This window comes from Gossypium arboreum, chromosome 12 (genome assembly GCF_025698485.1).
Source record: "Gossypium arboreum isolate Shixiya-1 chromosome 12, ASM2569848v2, whole genome shotgun sequence".
In the NCBI taxonomy this organism is placed as follows: Eukaryota; Viridiplantae; Streptophyta; class Magnoliopsida; order Malvales; family Malvaceae; genus Gossypium; species Gossypium arboreum.
Genome location: NC_069081.1, coordinates 107,196,872 through 107,212,512, shown reverse-complemented (window position 1 = coordinate 107,212,512; position 15,641 = coordinate 107,196,872). Strand labels below are relative to the sequence as shown.

Below are 15,641 nucleotides of genomic sequence, written 5' to 3'. Positions count from 1 at the left end.
TCTCTTCTGTTTTCTTGTTATGAATAATATAATTATGAAAAAATAAATTATTTAGTACAAATAAATTTTGTACCGACTAATATAGAGTATCACTTATAATTATTTATAAACAAAGGAGGAAGTTTGAAAGATACAATGCAGCAAGATGTGGTGAACTGAAAATAATGAACCAAAAGTGATAGATAGTTGAAGATGAGTGGTGGAATTAATCCAAACTGTTATTAGCAGAAGGGAAAACGCGGTTTTGAACAGCTCCATTCTCAACAATACAAACAAACGCATATCGAAACAAAAAGCAAATCAAGACCCACGTCTTTAAAGTATCCCAACTACAACTTCAACTCATTGAAGGACCTATTCAAACCCTTTCCTTTTTTCTTTCTTTGCATCTTCATCTTGTTCTATGGCGATGATGAGTGGCTGTGGGAACATAAGCGTCCAATCGGCTGACCAACTGAAGCATTTGAAAGACATATTCATGCGTTTCGACATGGATTCCGACGGCAGCCTCACCCAGCTTGAGCTGGCCGCTCTCTTGCGCTCCTTGGGTCTCAAGCCTAGTGGTGACCAAATCCACCTTTTGCTAGGCGACATTGATGCTAACGGGAATGGTCTTGTGGAGTTCGAGGAATTGGTGAGCGCCATTCTGCCCGACATCACCCACCAAATTTTGATAAACGAGGCCCAGTTGTTGGAGGTTTTCCAATTATTTGATCGGGATGGCAATGGGTTCATTACGCCCGCGGAGCTTGCTGGCTCCATGGCTAAGATGGGCCATCCCTTGACCTTCCGTGAACTTTCCGATATGATGAAAGAGGCCGATTCCAATGGAGACGGCGTCGTAAGTTTCTTTGAGTTTACTAGTATCATGGCCAATTCAGCTGCCGATTTTCTTGGTATTAAACTTAACCATTCTATTAAGTAATGACTATCCTTCTGACAAATATCCTTGGTTTGCCGCTCTGTAAATATTAACATGGTATCATATGATTCACAACCACTGCCTTTCTTTCTTCAGTTTTTTATGGTGTCTGTGTCATTAATTTGAGGGGTTCTTTTTTCAGAATGAAGCATTTATCAATGTTTTTGCGAAAGCATGTGATACCCAAGTGTCCTCAAAGCTTCTTAATAATCTGCCATGTATGGATAGTATTATTACCTGCTAGGGTGTAGCTAGTTTGCAAACTCAACCTGCAATTTGTATTATTAATGTCATTAATCTCACTACCCAAGATTTGACACATGAAAAACATCAAATCTGGATTTTTATTTATCCGAAGAAAGCAAACAGAGTTTAACTTAGATCCAAGCAAAACATTAACTATGACAACAGCCGCTCCACTAACAAACTGCCTTGCCTTGCCTCCCTTGACAAATCTCTACTGTTTATGGAACTGTTCCAACCCCCAACCCAATACATTTGTTGTACAGGTCTAAGCCCTCATCCAAGGATTGAGACCATATCAGTTCTGTCTAGGTCTGCTCTCCTTCCACACTTGTGCAATTTCATACTTACTATCCCTTTTAAATGGACATACCGCTGCTCCTTTCACTTGCTGCCCTTTTTGCCTCTGTTGCAGCAACTTCTTCTACCTCAAACAATTCTTGCCGCTACACATACCCCAAATAATTTCTCCATAATATAAGGCTTAATAGACAGTTATATTTATTATTTAATTAAGTGATTTTATAAAAAATTAATTATGATATAAGGTTGTTATTTAATTATAATTTAATCGCATAATTCTATCAAGAAGTTTTATAATTCTAATATAAGAATTATTGTTTGATTGTATGTTATAAGAATATTATAAGAGTTTGTTAATCTAGAGTTTTATTTTAAACTCACGGTTAGGAAAATTAATTATTCAAGCTACTTTAGTTTTTTATTATTTAATAAAAACAACAAAAATGTCGTATGATGGGATTGGAATTCATACTAATTATATTAGTAAAATCTCAAAGTTACTGCTCAACTAAAGTTTTATTTTAATTATATATATATATATATATATTTATTTTAATTTCATTATGCATACTTTATTATGTTCATCAATTGTGTATTTATTAATATTATTATTTAAGCCTTTAATTGAGTTAGTATTAATATGATGTATTTATGTGTTTAAATTTTATTTTACTCACAATTTATTCTAATTTTTCATTTTAATTATATTGTAAATTTTTCATATGTTATTTTTAATTAGGTCAAAACCATAAGTTTCATTATTTATTTTGTATGTTATTTTAAACAAACTTTTGTGTTCTAAATATGTGGTTTCCACAAACATGTCACGCACGGGTCACACAAAAGAATCTACTATCGATGCACACGTTGTAAACCCTTCATATTCACTTGGAGTCATTCGGTCCAACAGGACTAGATTTGTTCAAAAATATTAAGCCCGAAAAATAGATTTGAACAAAAAAATTAGACCCGTTTAAAATATGAGTCAAGTTCAAGTCTATCTTAGCCCGTTTTAAGTTTATAATACTTTATATTATTTTATTTTTATATATTATATAATTTAGAACGCATTAAAAAATAAATCTATACTAAATATATAATACTACTCTAATATAAACATTAAAATAATATTAAGATACTATATAAAAATTAAAATAATATAATATAAATATTTTAAAAATTAAAAATAATATAAGGTGCTTAAAATAGACTGAGATTAGTCTTTTGTAAATATGGATGTGTTTGAAAAAAAAATTAAACTCAAATTTTGAGTCAGGTCAAGTTTAGACAAATATAAAGTAAGTTAATATTATGGTTAGACTTGACCCAAACACGACCTAACCAAGCCTATGAGCACATCTAGACAGGACTAACCCACTACTTGGATGAGACTCAAGTCTAGTATACTTGGATCCTATAGAGTTTAAATTCCTTAATATTCTCATATTGTAGATAGACAATTTGTATTGTTGAATTAATTTGTAATCCTTGTATTCAAAGTTACAGAATATATTTGAGAACATTTCCTTAAACAATTTACGTGTATTTTTATTTTTATTTTATAATTTTTTAAATTTTTTATCGCTTCTTTGCTTTGAAACACACCTTGTAATTATCACATGCATACACTTATTATAGGATTTTAATATATATTATGATTTTATTTAAAACATCAATTTACTAGAAAAATCAACCATAAATATAGATTAAAAGAGAGATATATATTTATATAAACAGTTATTATGATAATACTAAAAACAAAAAGGTATAATTTCATCTTGAAAAAAAACTTGAGAGATTCAATGACAAAAAAGAAAAAAAAAAAGAAAAGAATATATTTTTATTAAACAGAGAAAAAAATAAAAAATGAAGCTGAAGCTGTAGCAATATTTGTAAACCTAGAATCTAAACTAGTATTCTAACATCTGCACTAGTTACAAATCTCCCGAAAAATGGAATTATTTATGGTACAAAACAAAGATCACCGTAAAGAATGAAGATTTACGATATCAGGATGCTCGCATTGTCTCTCTGTAAAATTCTGCCATGCAAATACTGAATCTGTACATGGTCGTCTCCCCAGCTGTGTAGTGATGTTTACATATAATGCAGGCAGATTTGGAGCATCCACAGGAATCAACCATTCAGCTGATAAATACTTATAACCTCATCCATAATCTTATTGTCTTCGGCTTGCTGCACGCCGAGCAGTGAAGCCCACAGTTGTTGGGCGGATGGATCTTTGGCGCACCATTTCACAGTAGAGTGGATCATCAGACAGCCCCTCATGTCTTATCCACTGTATCATTTCGTGATACATGGGAAAGAAGCGCATCTGAATAGCAGAGTATAAGAAGTATGGAGTGAGGGTCGCAATGACGACAAAAAGTGTAATGAACCAGTATGAAGGAGCTGGGGCAAGAGCTTCAACGAACACTCTGTAGGCATCAGTTGAAAAACTAGCAGGCAAGGCACCATACGCCAATTGGAACACGTACCAGAATGCAATGGTACCCCAGATGACAATATGTTGTATCAAGGTGAAGTAACTAATTGAAAGGGCCATCTGCAGGTTCACAACCCACACAATGCATGTGTACATTGTTCCCCCTAAAATGTCTTTACTAGCAGTTTTACCCTCATCATTGAAGGCCTGCTGCTCCAATGCTCTCGAGCAGAAGAAAAAGATGATTATGGCACTGTAAAACCCGTTAAACATCCAGCTCACTATGCGCCGCCAGCTGAAGAGAACATTCTGCACTCCTTCTTGGTATAACAGAGGAAACTGCCACAAATAAAACGTACAATAGAAGCAGTTAATACAACATCCATCTCTAGCAATCTATATCTAGCTATTGCTAAGAATAAAGACTAGAAAACCACCTACCTTGAGACAAAACCATGCAGATACGTCCTGGTCAAAAACTCCCATAGCAATTACTGGAAGTGATGAGAAGAAGACATTAAAGAGCGTCAAATACCAATCGTTGTAGGCAGGTTGAGCTGAAAACGATGTGTACGCCTCGTATAGGAAGATTGTGAAACCAAATGCAATATTCTTGTAGAAAAAGTAGCATATCTGGCACCACAAGAATAAAAAGTAATTAGGCTTTGAAGGAATAACCAACCTTGTCATGCAAATCAAGTTGATAATTTCAACTTCAAATGTTTTAATAACTTAATGAATCACTAGTGACTAAAGCAACAAACGAGTGTATTACCATTGAAGAAATTCTCCTGTAACACCAATGTCCATGAACAAGTAGCAAGCGCTCTAAATATCGGAACTGAGCAATTGCGACATCACTTGACATAACTGCCTGCATTAGACAATAATAACAAAACTCAGAAACTGAGGTGATTATATCCTTCAGAAAATTAAAAGAACTATATATTAATATCTATTTATTTTAAATTCTTTAAACTTAGAACACTACAGTTGGAATATTTTCTTAATCACCGTGCCAATAACAAATTTGAGATAGTAATCAATTAAATACCTGCATTCCTTCCACACCACTGATTCCAATTCCAATATCTGCTTCTTGAAGCATTCCCACATCATTAGCACCATCACCGATGGCTAACGTTGTTTTACCAGTTCCTAGTTTTACCAGTCTTGTAACCTATGAATTTCAGTTTTGTCATTTAAAATAGATAATTAGTTACTTGAATCAAGGACTAAATATGACAACTCTAAATTGACTTCGTCAAATCTCTAGAAAGATGAAAACATACCAATGCCTTTTGTTTTGGTGAAGAGCGGCAGCAAATTACAGATGCACAACCAATAGCAAGCTCTAGAAAACTATTCTTCATATCATCCTCTAGAGCATAAGCGAGTGATTTCCCATCAATGATTAAGGCAAAAGCCTCGGATATTGCACTCAATGCAGACACCTGAGCCTTTCCTGAAACTATCTGCTCCATGACACTTTTTCTTGACGCCTAAAAGAAAAATCATTCTATCAACAATAATACAAGTATTATAACTATAAAAAATGACATATAATGCAAATATTATATACACATCCTTGGATGCACAAACATAGAAAATACACATGCAGAGACACTCATGAAGCACAAAAACCATATCAAATAAACAGTACCACAAGAGAATATAATACTCACATGCATTGTAGCATTATATTGTACAGAAATACATGTCATTATCATATAGAACTGAGAAGCTCTAAAAAGCTAAGATTTAGATTCAATAAAGCTAACTGAACAATTATAAAAATAATTAAGAATTTAAGTCATTTTACCTTGATGACGGCATCCTTATCTCCAGTTTTCTCTAATGACTGGATTTCTGGAGTGTCTATATTAATTATAATCTGCTTCATTCCTTGTCTAAGCAAACTACATGCATAACTGCAAATTTATAAATTTAGGTTAGAGATCAAAGCAAGCTAATTAAAGTAGGTTTTATTTAAAGCAGAAACAGAAGAAGGCAAACCCAGAAAGCATACCCAATATTGATGGCTGTCTCCATCTTGTCTCCAGTCAATACCCATAGCTTAATCCCAGCTTGAGCAAGCTTGTCAATGCAGTCAGGGACCTGTAACGTAGAAATAAGAGAAAAATCATAAGTCTCCTGCTGTGCCTCTTACAGAAAGATTAGATTATACTTGCATCTTCATCCCTACCCCATTTTGGAGTTTGTCCTCAACAGCCGTAGCCCCTAAGAGAATTAGATCCCTCTCAATCATTTCTGCAACTTCGTCAATTAAGGTTTCGCGATCTGCACTAACTGAGTTTTTTGCCTCAGTCATTTTCTCATTAAACACTTCGTATTCATTTTGTGAAAGTTCACGATATGCTAGGACTAGGGTCCTTAGGCCTGCATCAGCATATTCATTCATGTGCTCTCTAGTATCCTCTTCAAAGTCACGACCACCCTTGGCCAGCCTTTCAAACATGACACTGCATAGGATAAAGCATTAGGATGATATTGTAGTGAAACTAAAAAGGAAATAAGGGTTATTGGTACCCACAAGAGTTCGATTTAATTTATAAATACTAACCTGTCAGCACCTTTGCAGAGTAGAAGAAGTTTTCCCTCTTCATCTCTCACAATTACAGACATCCGTTTTCTGCTGCTGTCAAACTCTAGAACGTTCAAAAGTTTAAATAACCTGCACAATGGAAATTATTCACTCAAAATGTTCTTAAATGAGTGAGCCAATTTTAAGAACAAAAGCTCTGCATGCTGACAAGTATATACTATAAGTCACACGTGCAAAGAGTAATGTTTAAACATTTTGTCTCCTTTCTGTTCAACTAACTAGTTACATAGGGGGAACATGAAATAATAATGCAAGTTAAGAGGGCCAACTGAATCTTTTGAAGATTGAACTTAAGATTAAAATTCTACATCAGAATGAGGCTTCAATGACATGAAACTCATATTTAGCTTAGTATCCTCATGCAATCAAGTGCCTAAAGTTTCAAAAGAAAACAAACCCATTTTTCATGCAGCCTGTATCAGAAATAAGAGTTGAAGATTAACAAGACAGCTGCAAAGCATTTCTTGTTTGATCTGTTTTCTCTTGATGTTAAACAAAGCAATATGTTCCTATTATATGCTTATAAAAGGTTCAGGAGCCAGGTAAACGTGATGCCAAGATGATCCTACAACTAGTCACATGCAGAAAAATAACATAAGATGATAACATGGTGACATAAGGTCTACTTGGTTAAGGCATACGAAGAGATCCTCACCTGTTAACTCTCTTTCCAGAGACAGGATCCAACTCATGTAAGGAGATGCTTGTTTGTGTCCTATTGTGGAATTCAAAACCTAATACTCTTGCTGCAATCACAAATGCTGCTTCATCAGGTGATTCCGCCTCATATGAAATATTTCCATTCTCTTCATCCACTTCAGGTATTGCAGTATGACAGATTGCTAACAGACGGAAAAACTTCTGGATGACATCTGCACGAGGCTCATTAACCCAGTTACCATTCATGATCCTTTCATCTTTAAAGTTAAAACCTTTAATGGCTGGGTTTACATCAGCAGAATCCTCAATATGGTTCAGACCATTTGGTTCATGGACCACAGGTGAACCTTTCTTTCTATAAATAGCCCTCTCAACCTCTGTAACACCACGGCCATAAGCTGTACCAGCAATAGAACACTTGATGAACTCCATTGAATTACAAGTTAGTGTTCCCGTCTTATCAGAAAGTATTGTGTCGACTTGGCCAAGCTCTTCATTCAAATTAGAGGTACGGGCATGTGCTGGTTTGTCAGCCTCCTCATAATACATGTGACTATCTTGATTGATGAAGATGCTCTGAAGAACTTTAACAATTTCTATTGACACGTACAAAGAGATTGGGATGAAGTAGCTATACAGAAGAAGAGCCGTTAGGAAGTGATAAATTGCAGCAACTGGGGCCCTTTCAGGATCAAAAAAAATTTCGGCATTATCAGGTCTAAGATACCATCTCCTTTTAATCCTCCCACCTTCATAGTCATTTTCAGTTGCAATCCCAAAGAAAATAGAACCAATAAATCCCATTATAAAAACAATAAAAAACATTAAGTAGATAACGCGATCCATTGTCTTCTCAATTTTGCTTCTCTTAGAAGGAGGGTCTGTAGCATTTTGCATGACCTTCGTGTCATGACCAGTGAAGACAACCGCCCCATATATGTAATCTGTATTTCGGAGTTTTGAGTCTCGAAGGAGAAGTTGTTGAGGAGAAAGGGGATGTTGCTGCTCTTCAAACTCCATGGTTCCAACAAATGAGTACAAATTTGCATTTGGGTCCTCACATTTAACAATAGCTTTAAAGTCCCGAAAGTTATAGTCATCATGTAAGGATGAAGTTACCTCTAGTGCTTGTTTGAGTTTCAAATTTGTTTCTCCATCAAGGTTCATGGTCTCAACATAACAAACTGCATCCTCGTAACTGGATGCAAGCAAGATGAGGTCTGTTGGAAAGAATTCATCTTTCTCCACCTTTACAATATCTCCCACTCTAAGATTCTTCCATTCAGTATGATGAAAGTTGCCATCACCTTGATGAACTTTTACCTTTCTGTTGTTCACCTCTATATCCTGAAGAAATTCCAGATTGAACAAGAAATTTTAGAACAAAGAAAACAACCAGGTTATGGAAACTTTACGTATGAGCTAATTTTGCAGTTCTAAGACGCATCTGGCTCAAGCTAACGAGCAGCAAGATAGTAGTGTAAAGAAAGTTCAATGTCTATGACACCAACGAAGATCAATATTTAAGGTAGACAGAGAATTGAGTTACACATTGCTTAGTTAAAACAACTCGATATACCAAAAAGAAAAATTAAAAGTGAAAGATAGATGTATTATATGGCAATCAAGAAGGCCTAGAGATCCAGAAAAAGGAAGAAGCTATTGAAGAATATGTTCTGATCCTTTTTAAAGGCCAAAATGCACTTAGCACAATTATATTAGGCAAATGGAAGCACTTACAATCATGTAAACTATTTAAGAAGCCCTTTCTATAAATGACTATATATTTTATGGACTCCATAAAGGGAAAGATGATAGAGAAAGTAAAAAATAAGGAGTGCAAAGGGAAGCAACTATCTGGCACCTTAAGTGGCAACTAAAAAGAAATGAAGCAGCAGCAGCAGCATCAAAGCGAAAAGAAAGAAGGTAATAAAGTAAATAAAGAAGGGAGTGAAACCTGCTGTTGTCGGCGCCAATCCTCAACACCTTCTTTGATCATAGTAGCGCCAATAACGATGATGAGAGGGACGATAGCACTAAGAGCGGAATAAGGAGCAATAGCAGTGAAGGAAAGAATTCCAGTGACCAAAAAGAAGAAGTTGGCGACCCTCCTGAATTGCTCGAACAAGGACTTGGGCAAGAATGTAGCAATGGTATACTTGGTAGTACTGACATAATTATCAGAGTAATTACGGGTTCCCGCCTCCAACGAATTTGGTTCATTGCAATAAACAACCCTGGAAAATCCCGGCCCCCCAATCTGGGAGTGGTCTTCCTTGAATGATGCTTTACCACATGCAATCCCATAGATCCTGCTCATCAACACCTTTCTCCTCCTACCACCACTCATTTTCCTTGTTTCTCTCTTTAGCTACAAATTAATTAATTAACTTTATGCAGCTTTAATTTCTTCCCCCCGCTAATATGTGCCCCTTTGATCTTAATTTCGCCCTAACAGTGTATGTACGGTATGTTTGTACATATGCATTCAACTATAAGAAGAAGAAGAAAATTTATATAAAATAAAGCAGAGGATCCCAGTTTACCAAAAAAAAAAAAAAAAAGACCAACGCAGATAAAGCCTGGGTTGTTGCTGTTTAACTCAAAGCCCCAGAAAATGAACAAATAAAAAAAAATAATAGAATATTTTCCCCAGGCAGAAAGTGAATAAAGGTTTAGACTTTAAGGAGAGAGAGAGAGAGAAGAAGAAGAAGAAGAAATAGATAGCTTTGGACAAAGGAAAACACTACATTAAAGATACAAATATATAAAGAGATATATATATATGTAAGCATGTAAGATTTAGTCTTGAAAAGAGAAAGTGTTGAGAAACAGGGTGAAGGGAGAATATATAAATTTAAAACGGTTTTGTTTAATCAAGATATTAGGAAGATGGCGCTGTTATTGAGGTCATCAACTGAAAACACACAAAAACGAAGAAGCAAAGGAAAATATTGGAAGTTGAAAATTCAGATGATACTGCATGAATAATTTTTCTTTCCTCGTTTTATTTCTGTATCTTCAGCTGAAGCTTTGATTTGAACGGTGACTTTGATTTTGATGACTTTCTTTTTTTTTTATGAGTTCTATGTACGCGCATTTTGATTTTCCCTTTTGGAGGCCAAGACAAAAGAAAATTAATACTACTTCTATTTCAGCTCCAAATATAAAATTCAAACTTTTTGCATATTTTGTGCATATGGATATTTAATTTACGTCTAATTCTTCTTTCAATCCCTCTACTCTTTTCATATTTAGATTTTAGTCTCTCTACTTTTAATCTTTGGAATTTACTCCTTAATTTAATAATTACAATTTGTCAAACCACTTCTAATAAATTGGATTATGTAATATTTTTAAAATAAAAATTTTGCTCACAGTGACTAACTTTACATGCATGGAAAACTAAATAAGCAAATAAAATGTTAAATATAATGTTGTAAGGTTTTTAATTATGAATTTAAAATTATAAGATTTTTCAATACTATTTAAGAGAAGTAAGATGAAAGTCGATACTTTATTTTTCATATTTACATGATGTCTTTCTTCTTTAAATTGGACATGTAAGTTTTTTTAATTTCACATTATCTGATTTAATCAAAGTTTTTAATAATTAGATTTCAATAATTAAATAAAAGGAATTTTTTTAATAAAACATTAAATGTTATTACTAATTGCTGGAGGCATCGATTATTACAACATCATGAATTACATCAATAAGAAAGAAAAATGAATAAACTATAAAAAAAAAATCTAGCAAAAATATCCGGCCACAAAAAATATTAACAAAGAAAATGTTGTATAAAACAAATAACTTATCTTCAACACAATTTTCGACGTACGTCGCTTTTAACTTTGTTTGAGTCGGAGTTTATGACAATGAACACTTAGATGCATTGTCTCACACATCTTGTAAGTTAAGAGTGTCCATAGTTTAGTCGGAGGTCTGTTAATAATTTTTTTAAAATTTCGTTTATCAATTAATTCAGTTTGAAATTGAGTGATTAATCGAACTAACTAAAATAAATAATATATATTATATATAATATATATTTTATATTAGCAATGTATTTTTTAAATAAGTTAGGTATATTTTAAACTATTATTTTATATTAATCGAAATAAATAATATATATAATATATAATATATTTTTTAGATATTAAAAAAATGAAGCAATGTATTTTTTATATGTCTTATACTTATTTTATCCAAAAGACAAAAACATATAAATTTCGGTTAATTCGGTTAATCGATCGAATTAACTAAAACATTTTGATTCAGTTAACAGTTAAAGATTTTTACAATACGGATAATTTGGTTAATAGTAATAACTGAGCCGACCGTTTAAACACCCCTACTACAAACCCTGCCTTGGGACTAAATTTCAAATATACTAAAAATATAGGTACTAATAGCAGAATTAGACTTTTAATTTATTAGAACATATAGAGCTTCTAGAATGGGGTGGCGTGGGGTGTGAAATAAAGAAATAAAGAAAATGGAAAATAATAAATAAAAAGAAAAAGCCTCCGTCCCCTTTGAGCTGTTACAATTTCATGATCGCCATTGCCCAACGTGACCGGTGGTTTCCGTTTTCGTTGGCTTCTTTTTATAGAACTTTCTTTTAATTTTCTTATTTTATAATAAAATAATTTATTCACAAAGCAATTTAATTTACATTTTTAAAAAATACTAAATTATGGAATACTCATAAAAAACAAATTTGTTTAACAAATATATATAAAAATTGATATTAAAAGCAAAGATTTTAATTTAAAGGAAAAGAATAAGTGTAAAAATTTTAAAAATGGACTCAAATTTTCTTATGTTTATATTTTTTTCTAATTTTTAAATTAACAAAAGGAAACTCTCAAAATAATTTCTCAACTCTTAAAAATATCATATATGACATTTAAAAAATTATTTTTACAACCATGTGCTACTATTAAAAGATGAAACAATTGATAAATTTATTGAAAAATAATTAGGCTCATAATATATAAATAAAATTAATATATATTTTTTAAAAAGCACATCTAATAATTGAAAAGTAATATGTTTAGTGATATAAAATTTGAAATATATTTAGTAGAATTTTAGGATGAAAAGGGTAAAGAAAGAAATTTAGGAGGAGATAAAAGAGGGAGATGCAGCCATGCCAACAAGGCTGGAAGGAAGGATGGAGTGATTGGTCAAACAAAAAACAAAGCGGTGGGTCAACAGTCTTCCAGAATGATTAACATTATTATACTTTTAACATTGATCACTCATTCAATAAAAGCCGTCACCTCCTATGTCACGCTACTTATAATTAAACAATTACTTCCACCAATCATCTCACTCTCGTTCACTCTATTTTATTTTTTGTATCCGTTTTCCATTTTCCCTTTCTTTTAATTAATTTGGTAAATCTATCGGATCAAATCAATTAATTTAGTTCATATATTAATAAATAAAATTTAAATAATAAAATTTTATAATTCTATAAATAAAAATTTTCATTTGGAATTAAATTGAAATTGAAAAATAATAATTTAGACTTATTCAATTCTTTTAACAATATATAAACTAAATTGACTTGTTTAAAAATAGAGATTAATTACTTTAAAAAAATAGAGATTAATTAATTTGATGAGATCCATATACTACAAGGACCTTCCAGATACTTTAGCCATTTAACTCACAATGTTATTTATTTTTGTCATATTAACTTATTTGGCTCTTTAACTTTACGAAAAAAGATCATTTTAGCCAATCATTTAAATTTTTATCTTTTTTAACCTTTAAATTTATTTTTGTGTTAGATAACCTCAAAATAAATAAAAATGTTGACGTCTTTTTAACTTTCTTGTATTTGCAATCATGTGGATGACATATCAACATTTAATTATTTTTTAAATTTAAAAATTCAATAAATTATATAACTATTTTTAAAAGTTAAAAATCATTAAAATTATTTTAAATTTTTTAAAATTTTAAGAAATTAATTAAATGTTGACGTGTCATCTATATGATAATCCATGTGTCGTCAACAAAAATTAACACTTTTCACTCATTTTAGGAAAATTAACAAAAAAATTTTAAATAATAAGAGAGAAAAATTAAATAAAATACTAAAATAATTTTTTATTTTTCTATAAAATTGGAGGAAAATCATTATTCCATTATTTAATGAAGGACATGAAATAAATGAGTGAAGGATAATAAGTAGTAGTGTGATTGAAAGATGGATGTGGATTGTAGAAAATTTCCTTACCAAACCTGAGGTTATGAATACCAAGTAGCATATCATATGTATGTCATGTAACATCACATGGTAGTTAGGCAAATGCAAGGAGGACATGAACACACTTAATCTCGTTTAAAAATGATTTTTGGTCTTACATTTACAGCATGGATATGTCCACCGTTAATCTATATATCTATGTCTCCATCTACCTAACCTACCTACTACTCTCCTATGTTATACATATACTTTCTCAACATTTAAACTTTGCTTTTCATTTCTATACTATATTAATTTTGTTATTTTCTTTATTTGTTTTTGAATTATAAAATTTTAATATTGATTAAAAATTTGTTGCTAATAAATTTTTTATTTTTAAAATTTTATAAAATAAATAATCACATATGTATTATTATATTAGTTTGTTATTTTATATATTATTCACATACAAAAAAAAATAATAGAGTTAACGGTTGTTTTTGTATTAAGACTAAAATTTCAAAATTAAAAATATAAATAACTAAGAATGATAGAAAAGTATAAAACTAAAATTAACCAAATTAAGTCAATTAAGTCTTAATTCAATTGGCATCGGCATTGTTACCAGTGCAAGAAAATATGAGTTTGAGTGTGCTAAAGCACATTATTCTCTTATTTAAAGGGTGGGGAGAGGCTATGAGAAATTCTAGGCATTATATAAAAAAAACAGATATGATAATAACCTATAATGAGATTAATATAAAAAATAACCAAATTAAAATATAAGAGCTAAATATATAATTTAAGTATAATACAGAGACTAATAATAAAATTTAACCCTTAATAAATTAACAAAGTTAGTTATTGCAATTAATTAATTAATTAATTAATTAATTATCAAACACTTTATATCTATGCCTCTATTACTAGATCTACTTATTGGTTGTCATTAATTAATCCATCGTTAAGATCATTTATATTTATTTTAAAAATTTAAAACTTAGAACTTCATGTGATGGCCTGATGGTTAAAGGCGTTCACCACCCCAAGTGTGGCCTGAGTTTGAGTCGCGTTAGTCGTATTTATTATTCGGGCTTTACCTTATTGTAATTCAACAAAAAATTTAAAACTTATACAATCATTTAATATATATTTTACTTCTTAATTATCATAATTTTTTTAATTTAAATTTCAGCTAAAATTAATTTTTTTTAAGCAACTCATCTCAATTTATTAATCAATATATTACTATTTGATAGGTTTGTCTCATTCGGGGGTGAAAATCTTTTTAGGAGGTCGAAATGAAATTTTAATTTTTAACCGTCTATATCTTTATAAATTTTAAAGGACTAAATTAATTTTTCATAATTTTAGGGGGGCTAAAGTATAATTTTACTTTTACTAATTTAAAATTTTAAAAATTTTTAAAGAACCAAGACAACAATTTCTCATTTTGGGGGGTGGTCAGGGCCCTTGCCAGCCCCCTGCATTCACCTCTGGTCTCATTCATATATAAAATTAAATTAGTTTTACATCTTTCGTGATTTTTATATGATTAATAACAATCAAATTGTTGAAATTAGTAAGATATTTATACTTGACACGCATAGAATTTTTAAATCAATATGATAGGTCTTTATCATTTCAATCGAGGATATTGTCTATATTAATATAAATTTAATTGTTCAAAAGTTTTTTTATATAATATGAATAGTTAAAAAATTTAATTTATGTAAAACTTAACATGCAGGATGTACAAGAATAGAATATGATAAATTAAACAGTTGAATTATTAAATGTTAATCACATAAAATATATCGAAAGGTGCAAAACCACTTTAATTTTACTTTGGTGTAAGAGGATCTCTCTTTTATTTTATATATATTTAAATATATTTATCTACAAATTATCGTGATCATGTTATTTTTAAGTGTGTTTTAATTACTTTTCATATATCGTGTTTCTATTATATTAAATTATGATGTGCAAAAATATAATAAAAAATCATGTAACAGATATATTTATAAAAAAATAACATATCAAACAAATGAGACTTTAATTTATTTGGAGTCCAGAACAAGAAAACTTTCATTAACAAACAAAAACTTATCGATCAACGCAACAACAAAACACAACTAATTAAGGCTTGAGTTGGAAGGGTAAAGTTAAATATTATCATGTTTTAAGTTTAAATTTATATCATGTGTATTTTTTTATATTTTACCTACAATATAA

The 15,641-nt window shown here is 31.0% G+C and overlaps 2 protein-coding genes across 2 annotated transcripts; one reads left to right on the top strand and one right to left on the bottom strand.

Moving 5' to 3' along the window:
* The first annotated feature begins 142 nt into the window (after positions 1-142).
* LOC108478590 (probable calcium-binding protein CML15) lies at positions 143-1,097 on the top strand. The gene has a single exon (XM_017781053.2). The coding sequence runs from the start codon at positions 404-406 to the stop codon at positions 923-925; it is 522 nt and encodes a 173-aa protein (XP_017636542.1). The 5' UTR covers positions 143-403; the 3' UTR covers positions 926-1,097.
* A 2,187-nt stretch (positions 1,098-3,284) lies between these two features.
* LOC108479790 (putative phospholipid-transporting ATPase 9) lies at positions 3,285-10,360 on the bottom strand. Its single transcript, XM_017782578.2, has 11 exons — positions 9,158-10,360; positions 7,196-8,547; positions 6,499-6,609; positions 6,121-6,397; positions 5,944-6,032; positions 5,737-5,845; positions 5,207-5,416; positions 4,969-5,094; positions 4,690-4,788; positions 4,356-4,547; positions 3,285-4,253 (listed from the first exon to the last, which is right to left on the bottom strand). The coding sequence occupies exons 1-11, from the start codon at positions 9,548-9,550 to the stop codon at positions 3,648-3,650; spliced, it is 3,564 nt and encodes a 1,187-aa protein (XP_017638067.1). The 5' UTR covers positions 9,551-10,360; the 3' UTR covers positions 3,285-3,647.
* Between the last annotated feature and the right edge of the window lie 5,281 nt (positions 10,361-15,641).

Bases quoted from the DNA above. Each gene is read 5' to 3' on its own strand.
- LOC108478590 (XM_017781053.2), top strand. From the start codon at position 404: ATGGCGATGATGAGTGGCTGTGGGAACATAAGCGTCCAATCGGCTGAC.
- LOC108479790 (XM_017782578.2), bottom strand. From the start codon at position 9,550: ATGAGTGGTGGTAGGAGGAGAAAGGTGTTGATGAGCAGGATCTATGGG. The intron at 6,033-6,120 runs GTAGGGATGAAG...TCTACGTTACAG, and splicing joins AGGACAAACTCCAAAATGGG to GTCCCTGACTGCATTGACAA. The intron at 5,095-5,206 runs GTATGTTTTCAT...TGAAATTCATAG, and splicing joins CACCAAAACAAAAGGCATTG to GTTACAAGACTGGTAAAACT.